The 15,928-nt window shown below is 44.2% G+C and overlaps 1 protein-coding gene across 3 annotated transcripts in view; it reads left to right on the top strand.

Moving 5' to 3' along the window:
- Positions 1-15,928, top strand: part of LOC130368294 (gonadotropin-releasing hormone II receptor-like) — a 66,228-nt gene that overhangs the window by 34,018 nt on the left and 16,282 nt on the right. The window contains exons 3-6 of one of the 3 annotated variants that reach the window (XM_056571735.1): positions 1,030-1,107; positions 8,136-8,277; positions 9,148-9,280; positions 10,880-11,409. In XM_056571735.1, the coding sequence (XP_056427710.1) occupies positions 10,906-11,409 (504 nt within the window). In that variant the 5' untranslated portion in view covers positions 1,030-1,107; positions 8,136-8,277; positions 9,148-9,280; positions 10,880-10,905. Of the gene's footprint in view, positions 1-1,029; positions 1,108-8,135; positions 8,278-9,147; positions 9,281-10,304; positions 10,324-10,879; positions 11,410-15,928 lie in introns of those variants that run through there. The other 2 variants (XM_056571736.1, XM_056571737.1) reach the window with 2 other exon arrangements.

Here is a 15,928-nt window from a genome sequence, read left to right as displayed (position 1 = left end):
GATTAGTTCTGTCACTCTTGTGGTGAGGAACAGGTCAACAGCAGAGGTCTAGAGGTGACCTCTGCTCTTCTCTCTTCCTAAACACTGACTGAACTAGCTCCTTTCAGTCTAGACCCAGGGGAGCAGGGCAGCAGCCCTGATTGGCTGAAGCAAGCATGTGATCCCCTCAGCATCCTTCTGAACAGACAGGTTAACCCTTTATGACATAAAGTATAAAAGTGCATTGACAGTATATTACAGTGCAATAAATTGTACATTTAAACCTGGGTAGTGTGCATGGAGCAGATATGCTAGGTGACATCCACCAGACAGGTCATGAAGTCAGGTGTGTTCCACACCGGGATACCACAAACATATCCTAAATGTGTGATAGCAGTAGTGTTGAGCGGCATAGGCCATATTCGAATTCGCAATATTTCGCGAATATATGGACGAATATTCGAAAATTAGCATATGAAAATTACCATAAGCGAAAATTCGCACATGCGAAAATTAACATATGCAAATTTCCGCATATGCAAATTTTTGCATATGCGAAAATTCACTCGCCAGTCTCACACAGTAGTATTACAGCCTTCTTTACACCACACAAGTTGGAAGCAGAGAGGGATGATCACTGTGATGTGTACTGTGAAAAAAAAATAATAACGAATATTCGTAATTACAAATATATAGTGCTATATTCGCGAATATTCGCGAATTCGTGAATATGCGATATTCACGAATAAAATTCGTATTGCGAATATTCGCGAGCAACACTAGATAGCAGGGGCGTAGCTATAGGGGGTGCAGAGTAGCAGTCACACCGGGGCACAGGTGACTAAGGGGGCCTCAAAGCACATCTTCCCCATGAGAGACCAGTATTATAATTGGCACATGGGGGCCCTGTTGTTGCAGATTTTGCACCAGCCCAGAAGCAACAAGTTATGTCTCTGTGTTATAGGTTCTACCCATGATAGGGTGATAGGGTGCCCAACCACCAAAACTCTGTCCCTTTATACCCACTATACCCACTTGTGTTTTTTGCAGGAACTCCACAAGATACCATGGTGGCGATAAGTATATGGATACGGGTTACACATTTGGAAAGGAAACTTCAGTGATATGGTAAGACATCTTACATTATACTAGAAACAGATGGCTCCCGGCCCCTTTTCATTATCTCAGCATCAGTTTAAAACAGCACTGCTCAGCATTATATGAATGTCATAAATATTGAGGATGATATTGTAACAGAAAGGCCTCCTGAGTGTCTCATGACTCACTACCTTCCTTGTGTGTTAAATGCTGCAGACCAGGTAGCACACAGGACTGATGCTGTACTTTGTAAATTACTCAAATGATCCCCAGAGAATGCTTCACCTAAAAATAGTTTGTAAGGTTTGCAATGTGATTCCAAAAATATATGCGATATCTATACAGCTGCCGTCATCCTCGCACTTATCCACATTAAATGTCTGTTGCCAGAGTTATAAAGTGAGAAAGAAGGGAAACAAATTAGACGACAGTGCCTCATGTAATTCCATGTGGAAAGGAGACCCCAAATGTCCCTGGGGTGGTATTGTGCTCACCTTACGTGAACATTGGGTTCATGCATATAACCCCTCCGTGTAGGGGTACAGACGTATGAGCACAAGCTACAGCCTGCAAATTCAGGGCTGGTTTCCTCAGAGGGGTCGGCAATCCATGGAGTATACAGAAGCAGAAGAAAATCTCTTTTCGGTGGCGTTGCTCGCCTAAGATTGATTTCACAATGAGTCCAGGATTAAGAGGTATCAATTTTATTGACACAAACATATAGGACAAAGGACCGACAGGGTGCAAGACACGTTTTGGGAGTAACTTCTCCCTTTTTCAATTGCATAAAAGGCTGTCTGCAATTTATGCAATTGAAAAAGGGAGAAGTTACTCCCGAAACGTGTCTTGCACCCTGTCGGTCCTTTGTCCTATATGTTTGTGTCAATAAAATTGATACTTCTTAATTCTGGACTCATCGTGAAATCGATCTTAGATGAGCAACGCCACCGCAAAGAAATATTCTTCTGCTTCTGTATAGTTGCCAGAGTTTTGACCATTTTTCTAGTTTACTTAAATCATTTTCTAGATGTGTATTCCTGGCATAGCCCACTGATCAGTATAAGCAATCAAAGCAAAGTCCCCTAGAAGGCCTTAAAAAGTTTAAAAAAAAGAAAAAGTTTATTAAAATATATAAAGCCCCCCTTTTCCCCTTTTAAAATTAAAAAGATGTAGACAACAAAAAAAAAATAAACATGTTTGGTATCAGAACTATTAAAATATGATGCTAATGAATTTGCCTAAACAGGGGTGTAGAACACTTTGCCTTGCTGTAACACGCAGGGTGTATGCTGGGTTAGTGAAATAATATTGTTATGCAGACATGACATGCAGATCAGAGGCGTTGTTATTAGAATCACTGTCGCAGAGCTGCACAATGACACAGCCTGGAGGTGGCATCAGTATGAGGAGACCTTATAGTGGCTGAATGACACAACGTGGAGGTAGCGGCAGCATGAGGAGACCATATAGTGGCTGAATAGTAACATAGTTACTGAATAGTAACATAGTTCATAGGGTTGAAAAAAGACCAGAGTCCATCAAGTTCAACCTATAACCCTAATGAGTCCCTACTGAGTTGATCCAGAGGAAGACAAAAAACCCTCATACTAGAGGTAAAAATTCCTTCCCGACTCCAAATATGGTAGTCAGAATAAATCCCTGGATCAACGTTCTGTCCCTATAGCACTACTGGCTGGGCAGGGCAAACTCTGCTAGTTGTGGCCAAAAATCAAGTTTGGCTGCCCCGAAGTCCAGCAGATCTTCAAAGTGTGTTGGCAGGGTCATGTCAAGGTATGCCACCACCTGCTGGTTCAGGTCCTTCACCAGGTCTACCTGCTGCTGATGAGCTGCTTCATTATGCGGGTGAAGAAAGCTACTCATGACTGTAGACTCAGGCTGCTGCTGTTGGAGCTGGTACTGCTCCTGCCACCCCACCCCTCCCCAGCAGCCATGGCAGGGGAAGGTGAGCGATGAGGGCCCCCCGAGTCAGACCTACAAGAGGATGGATGATGGCGCAGATAGGCATCAGCCAACTGACTACGTAGGACGTCTCTGTAGTAGGTCAGTTTGTCCTCCCTCTCAGTGGGTGTAAAAAAGGCCCCCTATTTTGTGCCGGTAGCGAGGGTCGAATAAGGTGGAGAGCCAGAAGTCATCCCGCTGCCACTGGTGAAAATTCAATGGTCACTACGCAAGCAAGTGAGCATGCATCATGCCATTTGTGCAAGTGACTTGCAGAGACTACCTGCCTCCATCTCCACTGCATACTGCCACGGTGTGTCTGGGTCCTCCGTCTCGCCTTCCTCATAACCCTCTAGCTCCTCTGGCTGCTCCTGCTCCTCCTCTCCTGTCAGATTGCTAGAAAAGCCGCCCATCTCGCGAAACGTAAACTGTGCTCCACTATGCCCCCCTCCTCCTCCTCCTCCAGTTCAGCCCCCACAGGGCTCATGTGTCCATGAGATGTAGGCGCCATGTCTCCAGTGCCCTGACCAGCCATTGTTTCCAACATGTGATGTAGTAAATGAAGCAGTGGAATGACTTCATCCCACAATCCTGGCGACTGACTTATAAGGTGGCTTCCTCAAAGGGCTTGAGCAAACGGCAGGTGTCACGTATGAGCTGCCTCTGGATGACATTGAAGTTACGCAGGGGAGTTCCCCTATCCGCTTGTATTATCAAGAAATCAGTGATGGCCTTTCTTTGTTCGTACAGTCGGTCCAACATATGGAGGGTGGAATTCCAACGTGTGGAAACTTCGCAAATCAGACTAAGTTGGGGGATACCGTTCTGGCGCTGCAGCTCAAGGAGGGTGTGCTTTGCGGTGTACGAGTGGCTGAAGTGCATGCAAAGTTTCCTACCCATTGTTAGGATGTCTTGCAGATGGGGAAGCACTTCAGGAACCGCTTGACAATCAGATTGAACACGTGTGCCATGCAGGGTGCATGTCTTAGGCTTCCTTGTCCCAGCGCAGACAAGATGTTCTTCCCATTGTCGGTCACCATGGTTCCCATTTCCAGTTTTCGTGGAGTAAGCCATGATTCGATTTCTTGATTAAATACTTTTAGCAGTTCCTCCCCTGTGTGACTCTGTTCGCCAACGCAAACCATGTGAAGAACAGCGTGACACCGCCGTGCCCTGCACACATGGTATGCTAGAGGGGCACTGAGACTTGTCCGTGCAGTGGAGGCTTAGGACACGGTGGAGGATGAGGAGGAGGAGTCGCACACTGTAACAGGACCCACGACCTGAGAGCATGGGGGCGGAAGCGGCGTGACCTGTCCAAATTGCTGTTGTGGCTGTGCAGGAACCACATTCACCCAGTGGGCATTGAAGGACATGCATTGTCCCTGACCGTAGTTACAGCTCCACACGTCAGTGCTGCCGTGCACTTTTGTGGTGGCCACGGGTGAGGTCCGCAGCCACCGCTACGCTGGGGTTAGCTACTTGGTTCTTGGGGGTATTAACCCAGGGTCGGATGGTATTAACCCTTAATGTCACGTGACGCCACTGTAGTCTTGGTATCTCCCGGTGTACTACAAGTCCGGGGAACTCCGTCTCCCCACAGGCTAGCAAGGTAAGAATTGACTCCACACTAGGTTACAGTTTAACGGAGGCTTTACTAACTTGAAGATAGGTGGTACAATCTTCACAGCGCTCAACCAAAGTCTCCCAAAGGGTTAAAAGACAGTCTCTAGAGGACCACACAGCTTGCAGTGCCTGGACTTGATATTGCATACGGTATATGCTTGGCTCTTACGGCCAGACTAGGAGTTTTAGCTCTGCGCTATATTAGGCTTGAGATTAAAGTCACTTACTGAAGTGACTTAGACTTAGTACTTAGATTTGTGGCTTTTCGCCGGAAGATAATGAATTGTCCTTTAACAATTCTCTGATCAAGGCTGAAGTGAAGGCTTGATATTTCTCCACTCTGTACTCTGACTGAAATGAGTTGATGATTCTTCACTCTGAACTCAACTTCTCTCCTGAACTCCTGCACTCCATTTCACTCAGCTTTTCTCCACACTTTAACTCTCCAGAACTCCTCCTGAACTCTGCTCCTCAACTCTCCAGAACTGAACTACATAGGAAATGCCACCCCTTATGAGGGAAGGCTAAACTAAAGCCCATTGGCCAGGCAGCTGTGGATCATAGGGTTGTCTGTCTCTCCTTTGGGATTAACAATAAAGTTACATACAAGTAATAACATAATACCTTACACAAAAGTTTAGTCTAGCCCTCAGTCCTCCACTCTCACATACCCTGACTAGGCATGAGGTTGCTAGGTAACATACTTAAAGCTACAGATACCTAATAACTGATTGCTAAGTTATAACAGTGTAAATACACATTAGAAATGGTTGAGTCCCTGCAGGAGAGCCCCCAGGACACTGGAGGTCTCAATCTGACAGGGCCTAAATACCTTTACACAATGTACCTGTACTGGGACACCACACTTTGGTACACACCGACAGACTTGAGGACTGGCCCACCTTCTGTTCCACAAAATTGTGCAGGGCTGGTACAGCCTTCTTCGCAAATAAATGACGGCTTGAGACACACCACCTCGGCTCGGCACAAGCCATCAGTTCTCTGAAAGGTGCAGAGTCCACCACTTGAAAAGGGAGGGACTGCAGCACCAGCAACTTGGACAGGAGCACATAAAGCTTCTGCGCCGCTGGATGAGTGGGCGCATACTGTTGCCACTTGGACATGGCTTCGCCGATGGATTGCTGGCGGAATGACTGACTCAAAGTAGGAGGAGCAGGAGCATCTGGAGCGACAGATGATGGGTATGACACACAGCTCCCTTTGGCTAGGGTAGGGGAGCCTTGGCTGGCTGAAACAGGGAGCGGCGTGCCACTTGGTGATGCAGCAGGCTGGACCACCAGATCAGAGCCACGTTCTCCCAGGCCGCTTTATGGTGATGTTGCATATGTTGATGCAGGGCTGTGGTGCCAACATTGGGACCCTGGCCACGCTTCACCTTCTGCCGACACATCTTGCATGTGGCCAGATTAATATCCTCCGGATGCTTGATGAAAAACTGCCACCCCGCCGAGTAGCCAACTTTTCCCCCAAAAGTCTGCACTGATTGACTGCTACTGCCGCCAACTCCAGGAACCCCTCTTCCACTATCTCCCGGGAAGGTAGGCTGCCGCAAAGTATGGCTGCCTGACACGTATGGCTCCAGACTTTACACTTCTGCCACCATGCTGACTGCCAACCATGATACCACCTTGCTGGCTCAGCTGCTGATTCACAGGCAACCTGCAACCCTCTTCTCCTGATGATGAAGATGAAGCCCCTTCTGCACCCGGCTCTCAAGTGGGTTCAGCTTCACCATCATCGAGTTGTGTCTGCACGTCACTGATGTCCTCCTCAGAACAGTGTCTGCTTCAGGAGCCTGAATGCTCGCAACACCACCTCCAACGCCACTCTCCTCATCACTACTTGCCCACCTAGCGGAGGAAGCGGCGAATGTTTCCTCCACTTCTTGGCTGGGCTGTAGCAGCTGACTGTCCTCTGGTATATTGTCCTCACTAAATAGTGGAGCTGAATCCATAGCATACAATACTTCTGTGGGGGAGGGAACAGCATAGGACAGAGGCAATGGGAGGACAGAGACTGCTCCCGGGCCATGCCAACTGAGGGTTGTGTCTGAGGAACCCACCAACTGTTGACTGGGGATGTCAGATGTCACTTGTGATGAAGTGGTTGGCTGTGTTAACCAATCGATGATGGCAGATGGGTTGCTGGTCGAGACACAACCGCTAGCTGATACGGGGAGCTCAGGACTCTAGCTGAGACGCCTGCTGCCACTCGCCCCTAGTCTGCTGCAACATTTGCCTGATTAATTTAGGCCTCTGCCACTCCTCTGTGCACGTTCTGGGACTTCTCTGCCTGATATACTGAGTGCGTATATGACGAGAGTACAATACGCTCCACTATGCTTAAAACAGTATTTGTCTACAACACCAGCAGGTGTGTACTTTTGGCTGGCCTTTCACAGTATGTAGGCCCTTAAGACTTTAACAGGAACAAAATGGTACACCACTTAGATGTACGTATGTGGTATGCACTTATGAGGAGAGAACAATGCGCTACAGTATGCTTAAAACAGTATTTGTCTACAACACCAGCAGGTGTGTACTTTTGGCTGGCCTTTCACAGTTTATAGGCCCTTAAGACTTTAACAGGAACAACATGGTACACCACTTAGATGTACGTATGTGGTATGCACTTATGAGGGGAGGACAATGCGCTCCAGTATGCTAAAAACAGTATTTGTCTACATTACCAGCAGGTATGTACTTTTGCCTGGCCTTTCAGAGTATCTAGGCCCTTAAGACTTTCACAGGAATAAAATGGTACACCACTTAGATGTGCGTATGTGGTATGCACTTATGAGGGGAGAACAATGCGCTCCAGTATGCTTAAAACAGTATTTGTCTATAACACCAGCAGGTGTGTACTTTTGGCTGGCCTTTCAGAGTATCTAGGCCCTTAAGACTTCAACAGGAACAACATGGTACACCACTTTGATGTAAGTATGTGGTATGCACTTATGAGGGTAGGACCATGCGCTCCAGTACACGTAAAACAGTATTTGTCAACAACATCAGTAGGTGTGCACTTTTGCCTGGCCTTTTACAGCATCTAGGCCCTTTAACAGGAATAAAATGGTACACCACTTAGAGGTACGCACAGGTTACACTCAATACAGGACAATACCCTTTTAGTGCTCTGCTCACCCTAACTGGCTGGCTACTATTAGCTTTTCAATTGTTGTACACACCAGTGCTGCAGCACACAGTCGCTGTGTACTACACCCAAAATTACACTCTCTCTCTCAATCTCACTCCCTTCGCTATCAATGCTTCAAGGCTGGATTTGGGCTTGAGGTGAATCACTGCTATAAAAAAAAAGTTTCTATGCAACACACTGCTCTCTGTCCCTCTCTCTCTGCAATAGAACGCTGATGTGACTGGGAGGTGAATCGCTGTTGTAAAAATGCTTCTCTGTGTAACACACACTGCTGTCTGTCCCTCTCTCTGTAATAGAACGCTGATGCGACTGTCCGCAAGATGGCCGATTATATAGAGCTGTGACATCATATGTGATTCAGGGTTATCCGCCGACACCTTGTTCCCGCCTTCCCAGGATTCCTTGCCCCATGTCCTCACATGTGGATCTGCCATTCAGGTGATATTCGCCTTCGTTGCAAATAAAAATTTTCCTGAAATTCAGATGTGTCATATTAGATTCACTCATCCCTAGTTCAAATAAAGACTAAAGGGCACAAAAAATTTACTTTCATACAACTCTGTATATGGAAAAATGTTAGATTCTAGAGGTCAGAGTAGAACAATTTTAAAGCATACCAGTCATATAACAGAAATAAATGCTTAGAAATGTTAGGCTGGGTTAACACCACGTTTTGTAACCACGGTTCGCGTATACGGCTGGGAGGAGGGGGGAGGGGCTTAATTGTGGCGCCCGCACTCAGCCGTATTCGGGAACCGTATTTAATGCATGTCTATGAGCCGACCGGAGTGAACCGCAGCCTCCGGTCGGCTTCGTTTTCGGCCGTATGTGGTTTCCCGACCGCAGGCAAAAACGTGGTCGACCGCGTTTCTGCCGACGGGCGGGAAACCGCATACGACCGAAAACAAAGCCGACCGGAGGCTGCGGTTCACTCAGGTCGGCTCATAGACATGCATTAAATACGGTTCCCGAATACGGCTGAGTGCGGGCGCCACAATTAAGCCCCTCCCCCCTCCTCCCAGCCATATACGGGAACCGTAGTTACAAAACATGGTGTGAACCCAGCCTTACTCAGTAGGTCACACAGATGCTTTATATGCCTTTTTTATGTGTCTAGCTTCTGTATTTGGCTCACAAATCCCTCTCTTCTGCTGCTCACTCATTCTGACATCCACTGCTCATGAAGAGGCATGTGAAAATAAGCACTGAGACCGCCCTTACCATGCATTCACTCATAAGTCTGCTGTACTGGGTTTCTTCATCCAATCACTGCAGGCTGCTCTGTAATCCCCTCCTCTCTGTTTTCAGACAGGAATCTGATAGACAGGACAGGAGTGAACACAGAGGGGTGCTGGTCCTGGCCACACTAACCTGACTTTGTCCCTGCCCGTGCTTCAGCTTGGACAAAGATGATGCTGCAGCCAGACAGGTGATCTGGATGGTATGGGGACCCCCTAGAGGTCTATTTTTATAGAGATAAAAAAATGTATGAAATATATTAGAAAGGTTAATGTTTTGCGAAGATGTACAATATATAAAAAGCTTTTGATTCTGACAGTGCTTTTTTAGGCATACTTATTTTCCTGAAAAAAGGGAAAAAAAATTTAAAGTAGTAAAATAAAAGAAAACTTATATAAATTGAGTATCATTGTAATTCCATTGACCTAGAGAAATAAAGGGGTATTCCAGGATTTTTTTTATTTGACTATGCTGCAGGGGCTGTAAAGTTAGTGTAGTCCATAATATAGTGTCTGTACCTTTGTGTGACGGTTTTCTCACATTTCTTCTTTGATTTCCACCCCAATATTTATTTTTAGCAGCATACAAAATGACTGTTGTCTCAGATTTTTGCCAGGTTGCAATGCGGCCGAGACATGACTCACTAGACAGCTGATGACAGGGAGCCTGTCTGCTTCAATGGGTGGAGGGATCGCTTGGTGGGATAGACATCAATCTGCAACTGATGCAACAGCTGTAGGCACCCTGATTGAAAACCACATATCTTTTGAATGGATGCAGCTCATTTATGTTTCAATGGGTGGGGTGGCTGATGTGTGGGAGGGAGGAAAATGGAAATGTGGGATTTGTAGTCAAAAAAAGAAAAGTCAAACAGGAAATACCAGTTCACAAAAAGCTAGCCACAGTATTATGTTAATCTCACAACATAGCCATTTAGCCCCAAGACAAGCACCAATCCTTCCTAAGCATGTCCATTACTGTCTGGCAGGTACGTACTAAAATCACCTTATAATGGATAACCCCTTTAAGAGAACATTTTTCTTGTTAAGCGCACTGTGTAGAAAGGAAATCCCCCATAATGTTAACAATTGCTTTTTTTTTAATAAACCACAAATATTTTTTTGTTGTTTTGTACTATATTTTACAGGAAAATAAAGGGTGACGTTAGTACAGTTGGTTTTTCCAAAAATAAGACCTCACATGTCTCTGTAGATGGAAAAATAAAAGAGTTATAACTCTTAGAAGGTGAGGAGGAAAAAAGGAAAATGCAAGAAGAAAATATCTTTACTGGTCATTAAAGAGTTAAGACTAGTGTCTGACTAGAAATACAGTTTTCCCAGGATAGTACAAAAAAGACTGGCATGAAATATACATTACTGGGGACTAACTAAACCATTTGTAAAATATTTGGTGCAATTCTGTGGTAGAAATCCACAGAATCTGTTGCTGTATCTGGGAGCAAATCTGTATCTGAAACTGCCTAAAATACCCTGTGGAAAAGCCTTGAGTTGGCTGAGCCTTACCCTTACTTTTTGTGCAAACACAGGCACATATTTTCTAGATGATAAGGAATAAGGATCATTGCCAGTATTCTTGTGAGAACCTGTGTTGGGTATAGATCCAGGTTGATGGATTTGCTGTCATATAGGCAATATGACATCTAGTGCATCGCAAAGATCTTCTGTCGACCTGAAGAATTTACTCTACAACTTGTATAATTCTTACCAGAATCTCAACCCTAACAGGATATATTAAGAATCTGAACTTTGATATTAACATTGTGTATTCTTTACTATGCTAGGTTTCTGTACATATATGTTTTAGACCATGGCTATGCTGCCAACTATCCTGAATCAAAGCCATCTGGTTCTACGTGATGCCAATGTCTCAGCATCGGGCTTTCCATGGAGAGAGCCTACATTTACAGAAGCTGCCAAAGTACGTGTGGGGATTACGTGTTGCTTTTTCCTCATAGCATCTTGCAGTAATGTGGCTGTACTATGCAGCATCAGTGGGAAACGATGCAAGTCTCATCTTCGGATCCTTATTCTTAGCCTCTCTGTGGCGGACCTGCTGGTTACCTTCTTGGTCATGCCTTTGGATGCTGTGTGGAATGTGATGGTGCAATGGTACGCAGATGAACTTTCCTGCAAGATTCTAAACTTTGGGAAGTTATTTGCTATGTATTCTGCTGCATTAGTGCTAGTAGTGATCAGCCTCGACCGCCACTGGGCTATTCTGTACCCACTCAGCTTTACAAGTGCTGGGCAACGCAACCGGATCATGCTGTGGACATCCTGGATAGGCAGCCTCCTTCTGGCTTCACCTCAGGTACAGATGACCAATATTTTGTTTAGTTACGGTTTTTGTTGGTATATGACATAAGTGTTTATGCTTAAATGAAGATTGAGGTAATGTGTTCTACTACTACATGTTCAGTTTCAGTGTACAGAATGTGAAAGAACTACAAGTAATAAAGGAAAGGTTCATAACTGCTAAGTATTCCCCTCATTGAACTTTTTGCCCATTTTGCTACTGTTACAAACTTGAATTCAAATTGGCCTATATAGACTTTTACCATTTGATCAACACAAAGTGCATAATATAAAATAAAACAAGATACACATAATGAGAACGAAAAAGTTGCCATCTGTTGGATGCATAAGTATTCACCATTTGAATCAATACTTGGTAGAACCACCTTTCACTGCCATTACAGATGCCAGTATTTTGGGGTATGTCTCTACCAGCTTCACCATCTGTGAACAGCAATTTTTAAGTCTTGCCATAGATTCTCAGTTGGATTCAGATCTGGGCTTTGACTGGGCCATCTTAGGACACTAACAGATTTTGATCTTAACCATTCCATTGTAGCATTGGCTGTATGTTTAGGGTCATTGGGGGGGGGGGGGGGGGAGAGATTTATCAAAATCTGTGTAGAGGAAGAGTTGCTGTGTTGCCCATAGTAACCATTCAGATCGCTTCTTTAATTTTTCACAGGCCTTTTGAAAAATGAAAGAAGCGATCTGATTGGTTGCTATGGGCAACTCAGCAACTTTTCCTCTGGACAGGTTTAAATCTCCCCCATTGTCCTGCTGAAATATGAACCGCCATCTTAGTCTCAAGTCTTTTGCAGACTGTATCAGATTTTCTTCAAGGATTGCCTAGTATTTGGCTCCATCCACCTTTCCATCAATTCTGACCAGTTTCCATGTACCTTCTGAAGAGAAGCATCCCCCAGCATGATATTACCACCACCATATTTCACTGTGGGGATTATGCACTCAGGGTGATAGGCAGAGTTGAGTTTCCGCAACACATAGCATTTTGCAGTGAGGCCAAAAAATTAAAATTAGCTTTCAGCCTGCCAGAGCACCTTCTTCCACACATTTGCTGTCACTTCCACATGACTTGCAGCAAACTCCAAACAGTATTTCTTGTGGCTCATGTTCAGCAATGGCTTTCTTCTTGCCTCTTTTCCAGATGCCTCAGATTTGTGGAGTATATGACTAATAGTTGTCCTGTGGACAGATTCTCCCACCTCAGCTGTTGATCTTTGCAGCTCCCCCAGCGTTACCATGGGCCTCTTGGTAGCTTCTCTGATTAATTTTGTCCTTGCTCGCTTTGTCAGTTTTGGTGGACGACCATGTCTTGGTTGGTTTACAGTGGTGCCATATTTTTTCCATTTTCTGATTATGGATTTTATGGTACACTGTGTAATGTTTGAAGCTTGTGATATTTTTTCTAACTTAAGCCAAACTATCCCTCATCTGTTTGGTGAACTTCTTGATATTCATGCTGTTATTTGTTCAGTCATGCTCTCTAACAAACTCTGAGGCCTTTAAAGAACAGTAATATTTGTACTGAGATTAAAATGCAGACAGGTGGACCCTAGTTACTGATTGTGTGACTTGCTTATGTGACTTGTTAAGGCAATTGGTTGAACTAGATCTTTGATAGGGGTATCACAGTAAAGCAATACTTTTCAGATTTAGATTTTGAAATTTTTTTGAGACCAATGATGGACTATTGTGTGTTGCTCCATTACATAAAATCCCAATAAAATATATTTGAATCAGTGGGCATAGCATGACAAAATGTAAAAAAAATAAAATAGCCCAAGGGGGTGAATATTTATGCAAGGCACTGTATATTTATTTATATAAAATCTTACATTGAAATGTACTGAAATATTGGCATGTTTTGTCGGGTAGTGCTCCAGAATTCTGCCTCATTGCAACAGAAATGAAAAAAAAAAAATGACCAACTCTCCACTTTACTGAGAAAACACGAAAAAGGGGCGTGGCTGTCGGGAAAATGGGGCTTGGTCACATAAAGGGGGCATTGTCCCGACATTTTCACAAAAACCCAACATATTTACTAAGGTTTCCACAGAAAATGTTGACACACATTGACATAGCTAACCAGGGTGCAAATTGAGACGAATCTATTCCAAAAGATATTTTTTTGTACCACCAAGTGTGAACTGTAGCCACCAAGCTTACTCTGCCATACATGGAAATGTGATAACGGGGTGTGATGAGTGCAAAAGCGTCTAAAGTGAAAGTAAATCACTGCCGGTTAGCTCAGGGGGCTGTTCGGGATCGCCGCGGCATCCCAAACAGCTGTGGGACATGACGAACGTCTCCTACCTTTCCTCCTGGTGTCCGATCACCGAATGACTGCTCGGTGCCTGAGATCCAGGCATGAGCAGTCAAGCAGCAGAATCATTGATCACTGGTTTCCTATGAGAAACCAGTGATCAATGTAAAAGATCAGTGTGTGCAGTGTTATAGGTCCCTATGGGAGCTATAACATTGCAAAAAAAAGTGGAAAAAAAAGTGAAAAAAGATCATTTAACGCCTCCCCTAATAAAAGTTTGAATCACCCCCCCTTTCCCATTTAAAAAACAAACAGTGTAAATAAAAATAAGCATATGTGGTATCGCCGCGTGCGGAAATGTCTGAATTATAAAAATATATCATTAATTAAACCACACAGACAATGGCGTGCACGCAAAAAAATTCCTAAGTCCAAAATAGTGTATTTTTGGTCACTTTTTATATCAGGAAAAAATGAATAAAAAGCGATCAACGGGTCTGATCAATACAAAAAGGGTACCGCTAAAAACGTCAGATCACGGTGCAAAAAATTAGCCCTCATACTGCCCCATATGTGGAAAAATAAAAAAGTTATAGGAGTCAGAAGATGACAATTTTAAACGTATAAATTTTCCTGCATGTAGTTATGATTTTTTTCAGAAGTACGACAAAATCAAACCTATATAAGTAGGGTATCATTTTAATTGTATGGACCTACAGAATAAAGAGTGTGTCATTTTTAGCAAAAAAAATTTCTGCGTAGAAACAAAAGCCCCCAAAAGTTACAAAATGGCATTTTGTTTTCAATTTTGTCTCACAATGATTTATTTTTCCGTTTTGCCGTAGATTTTTGAGTAAAATGACTGACATCATTACAAAGTAGAATTGAAAGGGTTATGATTTTTTAAAGGTAAGGAGGAAAAACGAAAGTGCAAAAATGGAAAAACCCCTGGTCCTTAAGGCGTTAAAGCAACAACACATTATATATTATAATACATAGCAAAACATATATACAGGGGGGAATCAAGCACAGGGGGCCCAAGGACACTGAAGGGAAGCTGCCAGACAGGGTAGCAAGGGTACGGTGTAACACCTACCGTACTGGGCCACCACAAAAACAGTTTAAGGATCAGGGCACCCGCTCCTGTTTTATGAAGCGCACTCAGGAGCTGAGCGCACTTCATGCCGGGTTCCTTCAGGCTGTTTCACTGATTGAGCCAATGTCCAGCATGAACCCTTTAGACACTGCGATCAAAGTTGATAGGGGCATCTAAAAGTACCGGAAAACACATCTTGGCTACTCAGGGTTGATCTTGACCGTCGGAGCGAAATTGAGGGGTCCCAACCAGCTGTTAGGCCTGAGAGAAGTCTCTTACCTTGTTCCCTGCCATACCATCGGCGCATTTTGCAGAAAGCCATGTAGCAATGGAGTGTTGATAACACTGATCAATCCTGTGCAATCTGAAGTCCCCTATGGTGACTATAAAAATTATGACAAAAAGTGTGAAAAAAAAACAGTTAATAAAATATGAATAAGCCCTTTTCCTAATAAAAGTTTAAATCACCGCCTTCTCTAGTTTGACACACATTGTCATAGATACCACTGTTGTAAAAAAACGTTAAAAACTTAAAAAAATGATCTCCTATCCGCAGGAAAGGGGATAAGTGTCAGATCGCTGGGGGCTCAACCTCTGGGACAACCAATGATCTCCCCTCCAGTGCCCTTGCTCTCTGCATGAATGCAGTTTGTCAACCATGACACGAAACAGCATCCGACACACTCCCTCCACATATCTCTATGAGAGACCTGGAGATAGCGGAATGGCTCTCCCATAGCGATATATGGAGAAGACGTGTCGGCTGCAACTTTAAGCGGGGGTCGTGACGCACCGCTCCTTGGGAGAGCAGGGAATACATTTTTTAGCGTGTCATATGTCCTTTAAAGTGGAAAACTATTTTTTTTTAATCAACTGGTGCCAGAATGTTAAACAGATTTGTAAATTACTTCTATTTAATAATCTTAATCCTTCCAGTACTTATCAGCTGCTGTATGATCCACAGGAAGTTCTTTACTTTTTGCATTTATTTTCTGTCACACCACAGTGCTCTCTGCTGACACCTCTGTCCAATTGAGGAACTGTCCAAAGCAGGAAAGGTTTCTATGGGGATTTGCTCCTACTCTGGACAGAGGTGTCAGCAGAGAGCACTGTGGTCAGACAGAAAAGAAAAGAACTTCCTGTGGAGCATAC

The sequence above is a fragment of the Hyla sarda genome, chromosome 4, assembly GCF_029499605.1.
Source record: "Hyla sarda isolate aHylSar1 chromosome 4, aHylSar1.hap1, whole genome shotgun sequence".
NCBI classification, from domain to species: Eukaryota; Metazoa; Chordata; class Amphibia; order Anura; family Hylidae; genus Hyla; species Hyla sarda.
The sequence above is the reverse complement of the archived record's forward strand: the minus strand, read 5'-3'. Positions and strand labels throughout refer to the sequence as shown.